The sequence below is a fragment of the Sitophilus oryzae genome, unplaced genomic scaffold, assembly GCF_002938485.1.
Source record: "Sitophilus oryzae breed Bouriz unplaced genomic scaffold, Soryzae_2.0 scaffold_186_pilon_pilon, whole genome shotgun sequence".
NCBI classification, from domain to species: domain Eukaryota; kingdom Metazoa; phylum Arthropoda; class Insecta; order Coleoptera; family Curculionidae; genus Sitophilus; species Sitophilus oryzae.
Genome location: NW_022146579.1, coordinates 811,112 through 831,244, shown reverse-complemented (window position 1 = coordinate 831,244; position 20,133 = coordinate 811,112). Strand labels below are relative to the sequence as shown.

The window sequence follows — 20,133 nt, the reverse complement described above, 5'->3', positions numbered from 1 at the left end:
TTTTAATTTAGCTATTGGCAACAATGAGTTTAAATGGCATTTGACTTTAATAACCTTGGCGTTTGACAGTATTTGTTTGTCATTGCGGATTTCATTTTCCTTTTAAATTATTTTTGACACCGAGAAATGCATTCGCTTTTTAGGAAAACAATTCTAGGCTTATCGCCTCAAACGTATTTAAAAAACGGAACCGCATTACTACATACGAGGTTGGTGCAAAATACAGTTATTAAATAGTATACATTTAGAAAGAAGTTTTTTATCTCTGTTATGTAATTTGTGAGACTACTATTTAACAGTTGCGGGCTGTTGTTTACTAGTAGTCTCTTAAAATTAAGGGACGTATCAGTAAATAGAATTATTTTAGCAACAATAATAGTGCAAAATGGTTTCCCGATGAGGATTATTTCCAACAGTTTAAAGGGCCCGTAATGTATCCAGATGAAGTCACAAAAAACTGGGCTATGCAGCCGTGGAGTGGTAAGAAAGCACCTACAGAAAAGGCAGTAAAAAATATAACGATTAACTTTGGGCCTCAGCACCCAGCTGCTCACGGTGTATTACGTTTAGTATTGGAACTTGATGGTGAGGTAAGAAATATTTATAGTATTATGTAGGACAATTTTAAGTATTTCTTAGGATTATATAGAGTTCTACAGGGTGTCAGTTATTAGAAAAAATGTTTTAGGTTGTGAGGCGTTCAGACCCTCATATCGGCTTACTACACAGAGGCACAGAAAAATTAATCGAGTATAAAACATATACACAGGCCTTACCTTATTTTGATCGTTTAGATTATGTATCCATGATGTGTAATGAACAATGCTACAGTTTAGCCATTGAAAAACTGTTAAATATTGATGTGCCATTAAGGGCTAAGTATATAAGAGGTAAAAAATTAATTAAACCTATGAAATTAGCTATATAATATGCTATATATAAAATGCTTTTTTTTAAGTTCTTTTTGGTGAAATTACGAGAATTTTAAACCATATTATGGGTATTTGTACTCATGCCCTTGATATTGGTGCACTCACACCTTTCTTCTGGCTTTTCGAGGAACGAGAAAAACTAATGGAGTTTTATGAAAGAGTTTCTGGTGCTCGTATGCATGCAGCCTATGTCCGGCCTGGTGGAGTAGCCCTTGTAAGTAAGTAGGGCTAAGAACAACTCGATTTAGAACATTTCAAATAGTCTAAGATCAGACTGCAGGATTAGTACTATCATCATGTAGTTAAATTAGTATATAAAATGGTTTCTCTTTTTTTGTTTTGATGGAACTGCTAAAAATTTAAAATACTTTAAATACAAAAAATGTTCATTTTTTAATTTTTCCTCCAACAAAGAAATAATATACAGGGTATACCATTATAAAAACAAAGAAAAACTATTTTAGAAAGTTTGGCATACAATTTTGAACACCCTGTATGGTTTAAGATTACAATATTTATAGCAAAGTAAGTACAGACCCACAGACCAACTATAGTAAATACCGAGTATAGTTTTGATTTCAGGAGATTTCTTGAATTTTTAATATTTTTTCCCCTATTCATAAATATACATAAAAATTAGATTTTGATTAACTACATGAAAAGTACTAATTCTGCAGCCGGATCCTGTACTAAAATTAGTAATAAGGAATTTTAGTTTATTATTTAATATATTATAATAATGTATTATAATAATTGCTTTTTAGGATCTGCCGTTGGGCTTGCTGGATGATATTTATGAATTTGCCAATAAATTTAATGAAAGGTTAGATGAAGTAGAGGATCTTTTGACAAATAACAGATTATGGATTCAGAGGACTGAAGATATTGGTGTTGTGTCTGCAGAGGATGCTCTGAATTATGGATTTAGGTAAATTGTTTGATAAAAAAAGTGTTCTATCCTGTACAATGTAATTTTTTTTAAATATTTTAACCTGCATAAACCCCGGGTCCAAAAGTTCCTTTAAATACCAAGTGGGTTGCAAATGCACCCAAACATTTTTTTTGTTGAAATTATTTTTAAATATGTTTTTTATGAAGGTATATCATCAAAATAAAAACACTAAATCACCACAATACACCAAAACACTTTTACTTTTACACTGGACGCGCGTTTCGCTAACCATGTTAGCATCATCAGCAGATGATTATAAAAGTTTTTCAATTATTTTTTCAAAACAAAAAAAAATCACTTTCTTTTGCAGGTTTCGTTTTATACTTTTCTTTCGCTTTTTTGAGCCTTCTTTTTCGTTGTGTAGCAGTTTCGTTTTTGTTTGTTTTTTTATTTATTGTTTCCATGTTGTTCCCACGAGTAATGGACATTTTAACGGTCGACCCCCCCAGAGGTCCAGTAGAGGGGCAAGGCTATAATATACAAGAGGCGCCCAATCTTGAGGGGAAAACGCTTGCGACATTACATTTTTAGCCACCCTAATGCCATACAGTCCTCAGCACGTTTTAACCTATTACCTTAACTTGGGTAGTAAAGCTACCGCTAACTACGTAGGTACATCTAATCACCTATTTTTTTTATCTGTCCTTCTAACGTCACACAATCTTGGACACAACTGTTTTGGACACGACTACTCATGCCCTCACCTAATACGCTATTTTGTAACGACGTCCATCTTGGATTTTAACTTTTGTCATAATCACAGAGACGACACTAAAGCCCCGTTCTCAGAACTGCGTCGTGTCGACAGCGACACTGATTGACACTTCAAACGACCAATGGGAGCTGTACTAAATTTAAAATTGACAGCTGTTTGAATTTTGTACAAATTTCATTGGTTCTTTTAACGTGTCGCTGGCGACAGTCGCAGTTCTGAGAACGGGGCTTAAAGCTCCGTTCTCAGAACAACGTCGTGTCGCGGGCGACAGAGTTTGACACTTCAAACGACCAATGGGAGCTGTACTAAATTTAAAATTGACAGCTGTTTGAATTTTGTACAAATCTGATTGGTTCTTTTGTCGTGTCGCTGGCGACAGTCGCAGTTCTGAGAACGGGACTTAAAACTCACGAAAACCTCGGAAGCATTCGGATCCTACACGGAGAGTTCGGTTTTGTTCGGCGAGAAGCGCTTTGCGGGAATTTTGAACATTATGAATAATCGAGAATCGGAACAATAATAATTTTATTATGCGAAATTGCTAACAGTAGTTCAGTTGACTGTTTTGGTTGTTCATTTTGTTTTTTATAGTTTCTAGTCTATTTTTAGAAATATGGCTATTATTTAAAAACTGATCTGCATTCATATATTTTTAAAACATACAAATATCATTAAAGTTAAAGTTACGAAATGTAATTTGTCATTATTTGCAAGGAAGGTGGTTAATGTATTTGGCTGATATTTGGTAATATCAGAGGTAATATACCTATATTGCCTACATCAAGTGATTTTAGTCAAAGTTGCATTGATGATTGGTGTAAATTAAAAATTGTTTCATTTACAGATTGCATGATCACTATCTAATTTGATGCATAAGTGAGAACCATAGGTTTACTTGGAGGGAGCTCATTATTCTCGAATTCTACTCTAGTTATTATCATTATGTCCTACATATGAATGAAGATCGGTTAGAAAAATTTGTAATACAGTACAGGGCAGAGAATATTATGTTCTGAATCAAGTTGAAATCTTTTATTAAAATATCAGTTCTTAAATTGAATCACATTTTCATGGGGAAATAAACGTTTTGGGAAAATTTGTTAGCTTAATTACTGTAACATATTAGAAATAAAAAAACAAATTTATAGTTCTAATTTTATTAGAATATGTTGCAGTTTCGATTACGGCCTATAAGAAGAAACTGCAAGAAACTTATGGGTGTTCTAGGTCAAGAAAATACAATAATTACAACAATACAATACAATAATTTTAACAATAAACAATACCACATCGTACAGGAAGTAAGTACTATAAAATAAATATAAAACCCTTAACCAACTGTCAATACATATTTACTTAAGTAAGACCAAAAACAAAATAAATAAAGCCTTAAACCAATAACCTCTTTCACTTTGTTGGGAATAATTCTTGCTTATACATTTTCCTTTTATGGCTCATTTATTATGATCTTTTTATTGAACTACTGGCCTTCTCTGTTCATTTAGAAGAATTGTTTAGAACAAATGTGTAATGTGTCCTAAAAATAAAGAGACTATTTGACATAGTGTTTCTTTTGACTGACTGATTTACTATGATTACAATAATAATTGTAAGTTTTTTTTCCATATAGTCGTTATATTTTCTTGACTTGGCGAATGCATAATTTATCTTGATCTTCTGTTTTTTCGTACCACGGTTTATAACTTTCTTTGTGGTAAAGTCATAGGCAAAGTAATGCGTTTCCATTTCCAATTTTACTTCATAGTTGTTGTAATACACTGCAACTTCGACAAACTATACAGACTACCAGATTTATTACACAGTGGGCAAATAATACGTTTCTTCTTATTATAGTGTTTTTCACAAAATTAAGTGAAACAACACAAATTAAAAATAATCCAGTCTGTAATATTAGTTATCAAAGTTCTATGAATCAATGTTCAATGAATTCACAAATTGTAAATCTTCTTTAAAGTGCTTTTTAGTATTTTTGGTATTATTTAAAAATACAGGAATGCTGTAATGTTTTTAACTTTGTTTTTAAATAGGGCCATATTTACTATGATATTTATAAAAATGCCGTTGTTTACAAAGTCCATCAGCGGTAAAGTTCAGCTGAGTTTGACGTAGACCGCGGTTGCGCGGTTCAGCTTCCGAGTATTTTGTCCTTGGAGAAGGAAAGAGAGACTCTCTTTCCTTGTCTAGGGTATCGTGAGTTTTAGTGTCGTCTATAATCACAGTATTCTACTAGTGTAGTCCTTTCATTTGATAGCCATATTGAGGGGGTTGTGGAAAAATATGAAATCCGCCATTTTGTACCGGCGGCCATCTTAGATTTACAATGTTATTGATATTACTATATTGTATTGTCATCGGAACTAAAGGTGTGTACCAAATTTCAGATCAATCTGACAACAGGAAGGTACTTAAATTTCAATTTCTAATTTTGACCCAAATAAACAAACAAATAAATACCGTACGGGTCGAGCTAAATAAAACCGTTTAAAAAGGTGCTCTTTGCTAGTTCGAATCAGTGAATGGTTTTCAAGATATTTGCGTTTAAAGGTTTCCGATGCATCGATTTTAGCATTAGCGAAATGAGAAGATTATTTAAAATTTCTTTACATTTTATCATTTCACTAATACTTACTGTAAGAGTCTCAATTTATTTTTTCTTTGGTTCAGTGAAAAATAAATAGCCTTACTGGCGTACAGTAGTAAACTTAAATCTCTCGGGCGCCACCTCTGTTATTTATAGTGGAAGAGGACCACGTTTCGCCAATACGGGTAGCTTTTATACAGTGGAGATACCAGGGAGTGATGAAATGAAAAGAAATAAAACACACAGTTAACTATAACATAACATTAAGGCTTTATTTAATTAATTAACTATATGCTAAATACCCCAGGAAGTTTCACGACTTTAAATTGTAATGAAAGTGAAAGAAAATTTATAATGAAAGACTCGTAAAATGAAATTTACAACAACAATCGAGCACCTCTAGAGTTTTGACCGTATAATCTCGATATGCAACTCACTGTCCGATTTAATCACGCGAATTCAAAGCGCGTTTTTGACATGACGTTCTAGTAAATAAAACGACGCGAGTTCCTAACCAGCGTCCTAGTAAACACAGACATGTACGTACCGGAGCGATATACTATTTTATAACCCGACTTTCTAAACGTCGGCGACGTCGTTACAGACGTCCCGGGATAAACAAACGCGAGCCCTGGATCGTTCGCCGTAGAACGAAACGGCGTCCTGTGGGATAATTACGCACCCGAGCCCTGAATCGTGCGCAGTAGAACGAAACGGCGTCCTGTGGGATAGATACGCACGCGAGCCCTGAATCGGTCGCAGTAGGACGAAACGGAGTCCTGTGGGATAGGTACGCACGCGAGCCCTGAATCGTTCGCAGTAGGACGAAACGGAGTCCTGTGGGATAGGTACGCACGCGAGCCCTGAATCGTTCGCAGTAGGACGAAACGGAGTCCTGTGGGATAGGTACGCAGCGAGCCCTGGATCGTTCGCAGTAGAACGAAACGGCGTCTCGGTTAGTCGTCTGGATAAGCACAGTCCACACCGCCCGGTCAGGACCACCTCGGGATGTCGGCGAGATCCCACGGCGCTCCTGATGAGAATACGGGAACTACAGAACCAGTCTCGGGATGGACGAGATCCTGCCTTAGCTCCAAGGATATTCGCGCCCGTATATTTGTTGTACTACCTTAACCGCTATCTGTCTCCCTTTTAACCAAAAGAAATCGGTCTTCGCGTCCACGGGATCCGGACAAAATGCCTCAACCTTGCATGTATTTTTACTTCTATAGTAGGACAGTTGACACCTTGAGCGGATACAAGTCTGGTTAAATTTTACGTACGCGCGTTTCGGAACAAGATGCCTCTACCTTGCACGTATTTTTACTTCTACAGTAGGACACGAGACACCTGGAGCGAATTTAACTATCTCTATCTCCCTTATTCTATAACGCGTTAAGGCAGTAAAACAAACCGTATTAACAATAAAAAGAAAACGACCTACTCTCGATCACTTTGGCGGCTGGACTTACCTTCTTCAGAGCGGCAACGGCGGCTGGCAGCAGGGTACTTGGCAGGGCACTCCGGGCTCGAACTTCACTGTTCACGTGCGATCACACCACTGACTACCTGGCGCCATAGAGAAAGTTAATAGTTTAGAGAGTGGTGAATCGCGTGGTAAAATGTTGGGAGATTGCGCTTTTAGCGCCCTCTACTTGGCTACAGGTACGAACTATGAAAGAGCGGGAGATTTAAATTATTATTATACTTATTATTTTTAAGGTAATTAAAACTAAGAGTGCCCTTAACCAAAAACAGTGATATAAATAGAGATACCTACTCAAATTTTATATTATCATGATACTAAAGGATATAAATACAGCATTTATAATCAGTACATGCATTTATAATCAATACAGCTTTTACACCTTTTTATTCAAAGCCTTACACGCTAATATAAAATTTGACTATCTCCATTTATTTCACTATTTTTGGTTAAGGGCACTCTTAATTTTAATTTTCCTTTTTTTATGGGAAAACGATTAAATGGGAAGAATTGAATGGGAATGGAAAGAATGACCAATTATTGTATTTTGTATTAATTTATAATACCCCTACTCTACTAAATATCTAGCTACATTGTACTTACAGTTAAATAGCTACATTGTACTAGTTATATCCATATTTACAGTTTTATGATGGCTATTATTTTATTTCAACGTGCTACCAATTGATTCGCTCCGACTTGAGTACTTACTATACCTCGAGATGGCTCCAGGAATTATTTATCTTTACAGGCCTAGAATATGAAGATTCACAGTAGAATTTTTGGTTTTACTACCTATTAGAAACAAACCTACCCCCCTACATCAAGGGACATACAATTATGCCTTGTTCTCGGCCATGATATTCCTTCCATTCTATATCCAACATCCAACTTAGCAGACCTTCTGGTTCACAACAGGGCCTAGACTGGCCGGATGATATTTTAACAGAATAGCCCTTGATATCTCTTTCACACTTTCATTTAATAATTAAATAGGAGGGCTGGATGGTATAATTTCTAGAAAGAATAGCCTGTGAAATAAAAACTTCTGCATGGACATTACCTTTCTTACATTTGTCTGCTATTTTTTTAATAAAAAACAACTGTTTAGTTTGCACAAAAATAAAATTAACAATCAAAAATATCTTAAAAAATGATCAAGCCTTGTACTACGCCGCGTGCCGCTTTTTGAACAAACAACAAACAAAAGAATGAGGTTAGCGGCGTTGCCAATGTCAATTTTCTAAACCACCCAAAAATCTAAATTAAATTCGCCAATTTGGGGAGAAAAATGTCCCGATTCACCAAAAATTCCCCATATGATTATTTTAACAAAAAAAAAATAATTTTAATAAAAATACAATATTTATTATATATATGTTAGAGAGATTAAACTGTAAATTACCTCCTTGTTTTTTAATCCCTTCCCTAGTAGTCATTAAATAATTTGAGGTCACTAAATTTTCTTTCAACTGAAGCATTTGCAAAGGGAAGCACAAGTAAAAAGCAGATTATAATTTTAAGTTGGGAAAGATATATCGTCCCGCTCCGTTTTTAAAGCTAAAAATTTTACGCCATTTTCAATCAGCAATAAAATGTTGAAACTCCCCTTATTTTCGCCCCCTATTGCTAAAATCCCCACAAAACTCCCAATCGGCTCCGGACTCCCCAAAATTTGGGGAATTCCCCACAAATTGGCAACGCTGGAGGTTAGCGTGATCTTTCTGAATATGCTAAGACTAACGGACTAGTGTCAAAACACAGATAGCTAGATGGACGTATTTCGGCACTTGCGTCGATGCGCTACAGGTACATTTGCCTGCGCGTCGTATGTCTTCTGGCAGTCTTTTAATTTTTCTGTTTGTCTATGCCTGGCGCTCTCGCTGCCAGGGTATACTCAAACGACCCTCCCCTCCACTCGACCGGTACTGGTAGGGCCAGCTTCTCGGCTGCCGTACCGAACTATAGCGAGTAACGCCGATCAAAACTCTATTACAATATGGTCATTAAATATCTAACATATTTAATTCAACAGTAAGAACACTAATGAAGTTCATTACCATAATGAGTTAACAATAAAATACTAACTATCCTAACCTTGTTTACAGAAAAGGTCCCTATTATTTAAGTACAGTATACGGGGTGTCCCAGAAATGAGTTCCGAAATTTATGAACTTCATTACATTACATAAACTAACTTTAAACGCAAATATCCTGAAAACCGTTCATCTTTTCGAACGAAAGGAAGAGCACCTGTTTTAGGTAAAATGTCCTAGCTTTTTATATCATTTGTTGAAATTACTATATCTATATATAAGGATGAAAGAAGTAGCACCAGTAGTACTCTCTACCCTAATGGAAAGTATCTTTTCAGTGCTGTTACGGAATTTTTCACAATCGCCATTCGCTTTGGCATTAAAATGTGTGTAAGAGTACCAAAGTTCACGAAAAACGGTTTACCAATGTTCTTAAAAATAAACAAAATATCGGAAAAACTTCTTCCAGAAGCATTTTGGGGCATATGTTCATAGGAACTTTTGGTTTTATTTTTATCTGTAGAATCACCCACCGAAGTTAGATACACTATTTTTTTGATACCCTGTATACAGTTGTTGTAAATTACTGTCATATTTTCTTATAATTTAGTGGTGTCATGTTACGTGGATCGGGTATAAAATGGGACTTGCGAAAATCCCAACCTTACGATGCCTATGATCTGGTTGAATTTGATATTCCTATTGGTACCAAGGGTGACTGTTACGACCGGTATTTATGTCGTGTAGAAGAAATGAGACAATCGCTGAGAATTATCCATCAGTGCTTGAACCAAATGCCAGCAGGCGAAATCAAAACGGATGATGCGAAATTGACACCACCCAGCAGAGCAGAAATGAAGGTATATATTTTTAGTTTTTCAATGACTAACGAATACAAGAACCAATAGCACCAAAAATCAAATTGTTACCAGTTAGGCCAGTCAATCTGGAGGTTGAGGTGGAAAAAATTAGTAAACAACCGATATCAACGGAAATAAGTAGAGTCCCATTCGGTCCCAGTGGGGGAAGTTTGAAAAAAATCGCCATCTTGGATTTTCTTTTTTTCAAATATCTCTGCATAACTTTTTTCGAAAAAGCTAGATATGTTTTTTGTAGAGAAGTCAATTTAGAATATTTTACCTTCAATCATTTTTTTTTTCTAAAATAAATAGTAATAGAGATAGAGCAATTTTTTACTATACGTTTTATAAATTTTCCAGTTTTTAAACCAATCAGCTATACTTTTTGCGTTAACAGAATAGTGTTAATATAGATAAACCAAGTATAAATTTAAGCATTAAAATAATTACAAATAACGTTGAGAGAGGCGGTTTTTTTTAAACTTCGCCCACTGGGACCGAATGGGACTTTTGAGGTGTTAAATAGGAGATCATTATCTACACATTCTCGTTGAGATCGGTTGGTTACTAATTTTTTCCACCTTTACATATAATACTCGGCTACGTTTACTGGCCTAAGTTGACACCAAAGTTATTTGGCCAGTGACGTGCCAGATGGTTAACCATAAAAGTACCATAGTTTCACAAAAATTGCAAATAATATTTTTTAAATTATTATTCAGTGATTTATAATTTTATGTTTTGCGTATCTGCTTTATATAATACAACTGATTATTCAATTTTTTAGCTCACAAAACTAGTTTGTATATGAGGCAAAACCCGTCTTATCCCGAAAACGTTGTTTCGAGATAATACGCAAAAACTGTTTTAGCAAATGTTTGAAATGTTATTTTATATGTAAAAAAACGTGCCAGTTAGGTGGAACCATCGTTTTGTATCTCGTTTTTCTAGAAATAAAAATTTTGAATTTTTAAAGAGAAAAACCAAAAATAATTCGGATTTTTTTATGTTTCTTTATAATTTACTTCTTTTCAGACATCTATGGAAGCGCTTATTCACCATTTCAAGTTGTTCACTCAAGGTTACCAAGTTCCTCCTGGTTCCACATACACTGCAATAGAAGCTCCCAAGGGTGAATTTGGTGTTTATTTAGTTTCTGATGGAAGCTCGAAACCTTACAGGTAAAATAAATTAATTTTTATGATTAGAATTGTTTTTTGCGATATTATACTAGGATAAATATAAAAAAATTTATAAAGTATTAGTTTATTGATCGTTTTGTGATTATTATTATACAGGGTGGTCTGAATTGTATTCTGGAAATATCGGCAGCATATTCTGCCGATAAAAATAAGTAAAAAAGGCCTTATAAATTTATGTCCTAAAATGCTTCGTTTCCATAATACAGGGTGTAGAAGTTTCATTTTTATTTCTATTTTTTCGATAATTTCTGAACTAATCTAAATATTTGAATGAAAATTGGTGTCGATTTTTTGATATGAGAAATTTGATTTTGATGTCGATCTGACTCCTACTTATAGAGGGCGCCACCTACATATTTTTAACTGGTTGGAAGAGTAAGAACTTTTTGTCAGTATCAGTATAAAACCACTGATTGAAAAAATATACATATCTGCCGTTTTTTTATATCTGCCGTTATCAAGATATTTGTAACATTTCCATTCCATTTAGACAAAAATAAGCATGTTGAATAGATGGCTATGTGACTCAAATGATAAATTTGGGCACTTTTTTTTTAATTTGCGAAATTTTAATCGAAGTACCTACGTTAGTTCAGAAATTACTTGTAAAAAATCGAAATAAAAATGAAAGTTCTACACCCTGTACCTCAGAAACGAAGCATTTTAGGACATAAATGTATACGAACTTTTTTAATTGTTTATATTATCTAAATTATTTGCAGAAGATGCTGCCGAAGTTTCCCGAATACAATTCGGATCACTCTTATATAGGTAGATACGGTAGAGACTCATATATCAATAATTTTGAAGTCAACGTCATTCTTTCTTGGGGAATAACTATTTCAATTATTTTGTACTGCTTATTTTTATATTGCGTCATGGTAAGCATTTATGTTACTTTCAGGTGCAAGATCAAGGCTCCAGGATTCGCCCATTTGGCTGCTTTGGATAAAATTGGCAAGAATCACATGCTTGCCGATATTGTAGCTATTATTGGTACACTCGATATTGTGTTCGGCGAAGTTGATCGATAAATCGATACACTTAGATTATTGTTATTACGAATTAAAGAAACGAACACGTTTTGTTGGATTTTGTCAGATTTCCGGTGACATGTTTAATTATTTTTATTTGTTGAAAAATATAGGCAATTCTAAAAATATATCTTAAGGAAGATTCACAGCAAAGCGTGTATTATAAGTATTTATAAATAAAAAAACACTGAAGTAAAATACAAGGTATTAAAAATATATGTTGTTTTTTTAGTTTATTTTTTACCAAAATGAATAAAAGATTACCTGTGGCTAACCAATATACATACAATACGGTTGAAAAAACTGTCAGAGTTGGCTTGGAACTGAAGAACCTGGAGGACTCCATTCGTAACCTAGAATGGGAATCCTCCAACGGTCTCAGATACTTGAAAAAGTTCTTCAGAACTTATGACGGAGAAAAATCTAAAATTTTCCATGATTTAAGTAAGAACATCTTCGGATTGTCACGGAGTTTCTGGCAGAACACTGTCAGCCCCAACGAACACCTTAGTAGATTGAAGCTGAGAAACAATGGCGAATAGAGATTCTGTGGGGAAAACGGGGAAACACCAGAACACCTAACTCGCAACTGAGCGCGCCGAGACGACAACCGTTCGTGCCATAAACTTTGGTACGGCTGATATCGAAAATGGAGAGCTAGCGTCTGTGGAGCCGTCTCAGGTACTGGCTTTTGCCAAAGCCTTGAGACTGTATGATGAGTTATAACCTGTTATGACTCAAAAAAGTAGAACACACAATAAGTAAGGTCGCGGTGCTTAACCTCCCTCCTAAACATTCTACGACAGGTTGATGTTATATTGATGATACCAATATACATACAATACGGTCGAAAAAAACGTTGTCAGAGTTGGCTTAGAATGAAAATTAATGTCATTTTTATGGTGAATGCCATATAATTATAAATTATATCGCCTCCTAACTGCATTCTGTGAAGCCGAGCCAGTAAAATGGGTATATTAGTTTTCTGAAGGAATTTGCATCATAAGTCGATCAGTTAGGAGATCAGAAGCTTAGTGCGCAAGCGTGGATTTTGAATTGTCGATCGGATAACTAGACCAATAAGAGACTAGACACTAGCATCAGCTGTTCATTCGTACGGCTTTCGATTGCACTTCGTTCGACAATGGCCAATCGATTTTCGGAATTTTGAAGTTTCGCAGTAAGCCAATGCTTCCCAAATAGAAGGACTTTTGTGAAATATATATGGACCAGTTATCTAGTTATCTCTGACTCAGCTTAAATTCCAACGCATTACAGGCATAAGGAATAATCCATATATGGGTCAATGTCATCGATCGTCATTTCTATGCAAACTTTAACAAAAGGTTAAGGAAGGAGTATAATGCTATCCGTGTATTGTATGTACAATTTGACAAGTATTTTCCCGAATTAAAGATAATCTAATATTTTAGATTTTTCGGAGAGTGTAAGAGTTTTATGTCCTCGTTTGATTGAAACCATTATGTCTAATATTGTAGGTTGTATGGGATCTATTATGTCCCCATTTCTTGAGTTATAACTCATCATACAGTCTCAGGGCTTTGACAAAAGCCAGTATCAGAGACAGCTTCATAGAGGTTAGTTCTCCACCTCCGACATCAGTCCTACCTAGTCCAAACCGCGATCCCGAAATCCCGGGATCTCGGGTGTATGTTTAATCCCAAAATCCCGATATTAAATCCCAGGATCCTGAAAATCCCGAAAATTTTAAATGTACAATCTAGGATGATTCGACTTCATACACTTTAGTTTTTAAAACATCATATTTTATTTATACCAAGCAAAACGTCAATATATAAAAGTTATATTCCCGTGTTTGCTATTTTTTTTTCTTTTTCAACAAGAATTAATTTTTTTAATCACTAAATATGAATGTTACTTTGTTTTGTCTATTTTAATAAAGCTCTTTTCTCATCTTTTTGATATATGTACCTGCATTTTTATTAAGCATATCATTAGATTAAATTTCTTCTTTCAATTTCAATTCTAATAGTCAATCTAATATAGGTTCTAATCCCGGGATTTCAAAGAGAAAACCCTAGGAAAAAGGAAACCCTAGTCCTACCAAAGTTTATGGCACGAATAGTTGTCGTCTTAGCGCACTCAGTGATGAGGTTTTGGTTCCCCATTTTCCCCACAGAATCTGCATTTGCCGTTGTTTCTTGGCTTCAATCTACTGATCTGTTCGTTGAGAAGACAGTATTATATGTTAAAAACCCCGTTACAATCCAAAGATTGTTCTTCCTTAAATCAAGGAAAAACTTGATTTTTCTTGGACGTAAATAATGAAAAATGTCTTCGAGTATCCACAAACTAATTAGTCTGTTGTTATCTTAGACTTATAGTTGTTGTCTTAGACCGTTGGAGGATTCCAATTCCATACGTCTAACATGCTCTAGAATCAAATTCAAAAATATAGACTCAGTTCATAAACAAAATGTTAACGTTTCTGCTTGTCTAGATTGGAAAATCCTGAGATTTCCCGTATGATGAAAAGTCCGGATTTCAGGGGTAAATGTTTTAAAATGCCCGAATAATACCACAGTACACGGATTATACTGGAATGCCTGGTCTAGAGACCCTCCGGACTATTAAAGTTATACTGTTCAGGGTGGGTCAAATTCGACGCTTTTAAATGGAAACACCCTTTTCTATAGGACATAGACGAAAACTATCGGCTAATATCGGTGTCTGGAGCTCAATTTTCATCAAAAACATGATGGTGAAAACCACACATCAATATCTGTTACCGTTTCAGAGTTACGGGGTGATTTTCAGAAATGTACATTTTTAACAAATCGCTGTAACTTTTTTGCTATGAAAAATTTTGTATTTCTATGAAAACATTTCCAAAGCACCTTTTTACGTAGAATTTAATGGTTTAAGAATAATTTTTTTAAAATTAATAATTTAAGAGTTATCAACAGAAAAATTGATTTTTTATTTGGGACCTATCTACCTCTCTATATTTTTAATTAACTGAAAAGAATTTAAAATTACCTTTCCAAAAATATAGCACACTTGATATTTTGTTATAATCCTCTTCGAAATACAGAATTTTTAAAAGTTAGCCACTTTTAACTAGTAGGCTTTGGACCCCTCATTGATGATATGCCCTTCAAGGAACTCGAAAACATATTTTTCCAGCAAGACGACGTACCGCCTCTGAACGCTGATTTCAGCAAATTTTTGCAGCCAATTTCAAGAATAATTGAATAGCTAACCAAGATCCCAGCCGTTGGCCGTCGAGGCCGCCTGACTTAGTGCCCATGGATCTAATCCTATGGATATATTTGCGGAAGAATAAAGGTTCCTTATTCTTCCGTATAATCTAGACAAGAATTAGAAATACTTAGCAGTTATGAGAGGGTATCTTTCACCCCCACTGAGTTAATGAATTCCTCAAGAAATGTTCAAAAACTGCCCGGTCTGTCCATAACAGAAGACGGTCGATATGTCGAATACCTGTAGTAAAATCTAACGTCTTTGTTTGCTATTTATTTTTATTGTTATTAGATATAGTTTAAATGTGTTGATGTTGGTTAAATATATTTTAAATAGTTATAAAATTCTGCATCTCTCCTAGCAAATATTATTTTCGTTTTAATTGATGCTCACAGCTAGATTTTTTGCATTACAGCCGGTGCCGTTCAAAGCCTACTTATTTAAAGCGGGCGAATTTTTATATACTCTATATCTCGAAGAAGAATCCAGCAAAATATCAAGTGTGTTATATTTTTGGAAAGGTAATTTTAAATTATTTTCAATAAATTAAAAATATACAGGGTGTCCCATATAAAAAATCAAATTTTCTGTTGATAATTCTTAAATTATTAATTTTAAAAAAATTATATTTAAACCATTAAATTCTACGTAAAAAGGTGCTTTGGAAATGTTTTCATAAAAATACAAAATTTTCCATAGCAAAAAAGTTACAGCGATTTGTTAAAAATGCATATTTTTGAAAGACACCCCGTAACTCCGTAACGGTAACAGATATCGATATGCAGTTTTCACCATCATGTTTTTGACAAAAATTGAACTCGAGACATCGATATGAGTTTTTGTCTATCTCCTATAGAAAAGGGTGTTCCCATTTAAAAGCGTCGAATTTGACCCACTCTGTACATTGTATGTTTTTCTATAAGCATAAACACTATTTATTAATTCTATATATGATTTTTTAATACTTTAAATATCATTGGGTTTTTCACAATATTATCATTAATTAATATTTAAGTACATAAAATATATATTAATTATATGCATATTATACGAGTCTACATTTTTTTATATAAATTAACTATATATGTTCCTTTCAATTATCATGCAATCATCATTATTATACAACACAAAAGAACTGTTTTTTATTTAAAAAGCACACACAGACATTACACTATGTTAGTCATCAAAATCCCTTCAGAATGAACATAAAAAGTTTATATCCAGTTCTTTCATATTTTTTCTTCCTATTTCTCATTATAGGTTGTAACGTCAGTATAAATCTAAATTAGAAAATTATTATTTTCTTCAAAGGTAATGCATTTTAGGCCGCTGGTGATTTTTCTGAGAAAGTAATGAGAGATAATATGGAGCAATGTGTACATTCTAGCGGTGTCTCTGCAGAAGATATAAAAAATCTGGAAAAGTTGACTACACCAAATCATAATCAAAACTGTTTCGCAAAATGTTTGGTAGAAAAATTGGGATTTATAACTCCGAGTGGTGACATAGATATGGACAAAGTAAAAAAAGTAAGGTTTTAACAAATTTGAAAATGATATTGTCGTAATATTCTTCAATTTAAAATATTATGAAATATGTAAAAATTTATACTAAAAACCTCTTTACTCTTGTGATTTTTTTATTCACTTTTTTTCATTCACCCTGTATTATAATAACTTATGGTATATCATTTTTAGCAGGTTTCTCCTCATTCTTAATCTAAAGGCGCATTCTCACGACTCGTGTATTGACAAACATTTGTAATTGGTATACAGAGTATACACGGTGCGTCGGGCATCTATACAGAATTTCTAAGCCTTATTATGCTGCAACCGCACATGCGGCATTTAGCGAACTCCGAGCGCTCGTGATCGGACTTCGCCTTTCCATCCACACATGCGGTCTCTGATAGCAACAACATAGAGACGAGCGCTCGTTCTCGTCGCCGATCGAGTCGCCGAACTCCGACTTCTCCATCCACACACATAGGAAATCGGCGAAGCCCTGATCGGAGATCGTCAAATGTCGCATGTGCGGTTCCGGCATTATATGAGCTACGCCGCACTGCCGCCAGACCCTGTAGGCCAGTAAAAATACTTGCCAAGTACACGAGTCGTGAGAACGCGCCATAAGGTTTTACCGGTTTTACCCAACTTTTGATTCACCGGGTGAATTAGTACAGGGTGTCCCATTTTATTGTGTTTTATGGGTTTAGGAGTAGAGATACAGAGATGCGGTTTTTACATTGTGTTGTTTATTTATAAATGACTACACACAAATTGGTCCTAGCCCTCTTATTTTATGAAATACAAAGCGAATTTAAAATTGTTGCCTTTTTCGGCCCCCATCGTATCTTGGCTATTTTATATAGTTTGTCGAAAAGGTAAAAATTCTGTAGTACATGCAGTCAGTGGCGGAATCATTGGATTCAGCCAAGTGATACGATAATATTGATTTCTTTAGTCACAAACGACTCTCGAGTATGTATTTTGTGTCCAGACCCTTAAAAACTCTACAGGCCCTAGTTTTCACCTTTTCGATAAGTTATAATATAACCAGGATACGAGGGGAGTTGAAAAATACATCGATTTCAAATTCTCCCTGTATTTCAGGAAGAGAGGGTTAGGAAAAATCTGTGGGTAGTGTCTTTAGTTTCATAAAAACATGTCTTGGTAATGTGCAACCACATCTTTGTATCTTTACGCATAAACAAGAAACCCTGTAAAACACATGAAAATGGGACACCCTGTACAATGCTTAAAATTTTTTTAGGAAGACGAGCTTCACGAACTATCCCCAGAATTAATGAAATGTCTTGGAGAAGTAGGGAAGATACAAGGATGTGACGATATGCTAAAAGTTTTCGAATGTAAACAAAAATACATGTAAGACAGATTTCATATTCTTTACTACTGGGTATATTAATAAGATAAATACAGTTTACATAAATTAAACTGCCTTTTATTTTTACGCAATCCAAAATTACAGTAGACAAACAAATACATAGTCTTAACCAGCTAAAGATTATATGACAGTAACAGTCTTTCATTTTAGTTCAAAGGTAAAATTGTTTTTTCCGTTATTTTTTAATCTTATTCACTTTTGTGGAACTTATATAAACGGTTTTTATGCCAATTTATCGATTATAAACAACCTTGCCAGGTTTATGGAAAAAAAGTAAGAAATACAGTGGCAGGAATAAAAAAATCTTTATTGCATAGAAAAATAACTTAATCCTTACTTTATGCACACCCTGTACATTATCATTCCCTGTTTTTTTTTGTAAGATATATACGGGTTGTCCAAATTGCAATCGGGAAATTTCAACAACAAAGATTCAAAAGAAATTGTTATATCATAATTTTTCTTTTAATTAAAAAAAGTAAAAAGTTCTCAAATTTACCTTTTCAGTCAAATATTATCTAGCCAATATCAATGATAACATGTTTTAATTATTTCCACTCCAAATATCTTCAGAACGTTTGCTCATAGCGATCTTTACCAAGACACATTTTTTATGGGAAAAACAACGAAAATGTTTATTTAGTTTTTCTCTCAGTGGTGCAATACATCAGCTACGTACGAAAAGTTATTACCTTTCAAATTGCAAAACAGTTAAAACTATAATTAAAACTGTGTAGGTGGCGCCCCGTGCGAGTATTGGTCATATTGACACCACAATCGAAGTTTTCATATCAAAAAACATCCATACACCAATTTTCACCCAAATATCGAGGCTAGTTTAGAAAAACTTCGAAATAAAAATGAAACCAACACCCTTTCCCTTCGACATGAATCATTTTAGAACATAAATTTATACGAACTTTTTTACTTATTTTTATCTGCATGCTGTCGAAGTTTCTCGATTTCAATTCGGACCACTCTGTATATCGGGTGCGTCTCAAAAGTGGCTCACCCCCTATAACTTTTTTATTTTTTCAGATAAAACAACGATATTTGGTACGTTAGTATATGACATAAATTGGGATTGATTGACGTATTCAATTGTTTTCGGCCACTTCCGGTTTCACCAGAAATGAATACAACTTTTGATTTTTAAATGGCACCCTCGGTATTTTTTTACTTTATTCGATAGAAAATGACACTCTGAATCGAATGACATATCGTATGTCAACTTTTGACATTCTGGCATATGGTTTATTTGAAATTGTAACATGCGGTTCATAACGACAATTTGACTCAAAATACCAAGTGTGTGGTATCAAATTATTCGTAAAAAATGCTTTTTTCAAATATGCCAATGAACCACCCTCGTTCTATTTAAAAAAATTGAGATATGATTAAAAATACGATTTGGGTATCTTTTAACCGGCCAGGGCAAGCCACTAAAAACATTAGACGATCAAATCTATTTTTCCAAGGCTCCTTGGTTAAAAATTAGTGTTTTTAACACAGCCGTGGCACCCTAGATTGAAATTTAAAATAGAATTTGTTTTTGAGTGACAATGATTCAGAATGTCATTTTCTATCGAATAAAGTAAAAAAATACCGAGGGTGCCATTTAAAAATCAAAAGTTGTAGTCATTCCCGGTGAAACCGGAAGTGACCGACAACAATTGAATACGTCAATCAATCCCAATTTATGTCATATACTAACATACCAAATCTCGTTGTTTTATCTGAAAAAATAAAACAGTTATAGGGGGTGAGCCACTTTTGAGATGCACCCGGTATACCATATTTTAAAGGGTAATGCTTAATTTATTAGTTTTGATTTATTAATTAGATAATTAGTATAAAATAATTAGGTCTAGCAAATGTACAATTTTGATCACACATATTGAAGTCTAAAATCTGAATTATTAAAATTATTTTAAGGTATACACTCATATAATCAAGCTAAATAAAAATTCTACTTATGTATTAAAGTATAGGTGTATAATTTTAAGTAAAGATTTAGAGCCTTGAATAAAATATTACATTACATATAAGTTATAAAATACAACTAATGTGTTGTATATATTAGTTTCTTCTTATACCGAATAGCAAATTGAAATAATTGGGTAAATATCTATATTCAGGTAATTTTGTATGTTAAAAAAGGAAT

The 20,133-nt window shown here is 34.1% G+C and overlaps 2 protein-coding genes across 2 annotated transcripts; both read left to right on the top strand.

Moving 5' to 3' along the window:
• The first annotated feature begins 33 nt into the window (after window positions 1-33).
• Window positions 34-12,035, top strand: LOC115883325 (NADH-ubiquinone oxidoreductase 49 kDa subunit). Its single transcript, XM_030901676.1, has 8 exons — window positions 34-209; window positions 368-590; window positions 689-890; window positions 959-1,146; window positions 1,697-1,860; window positions 9,334-9,583; window positions 10,619-10,764; window positions 11,690-12,035. The coding sequence occupies exons 1-8, from the start codon at window positions 127-129 to the stop codon at window positions 11,817-11,819; spliced, it is 1,386 nt and encodes a 461-aa protein (XP_030757536.1). The 5' UTR covers window positions 34-126; the 3' UTR covers window positions 11,820-12,035.
• A 4,109-nt stretch (window positions 12,036-16,144) lies between these two features.
• Window positions 16,145-18,013, top strand: LOC115883334. The gene is made up of 3 exons (XM_030901686.1): window positions 16,145-16,333; window positions 16,391-16,594; window positions 17,838-18,013. Exons 1-3 carry the CDS (start codon window positions 16,265-16,267, stop codon window positions 17,952-17,954), a joined length of 390 nt encoding a protein of 129 aa, XP_030757546.1. The 5' UTR covers window positions 16,145-16,264; the 3' UTR covers window positions 17,955-18,013.
• The last annotated feature ends 2,120 nt before the right edge of the window (window positions 18,014-20,133 follow it).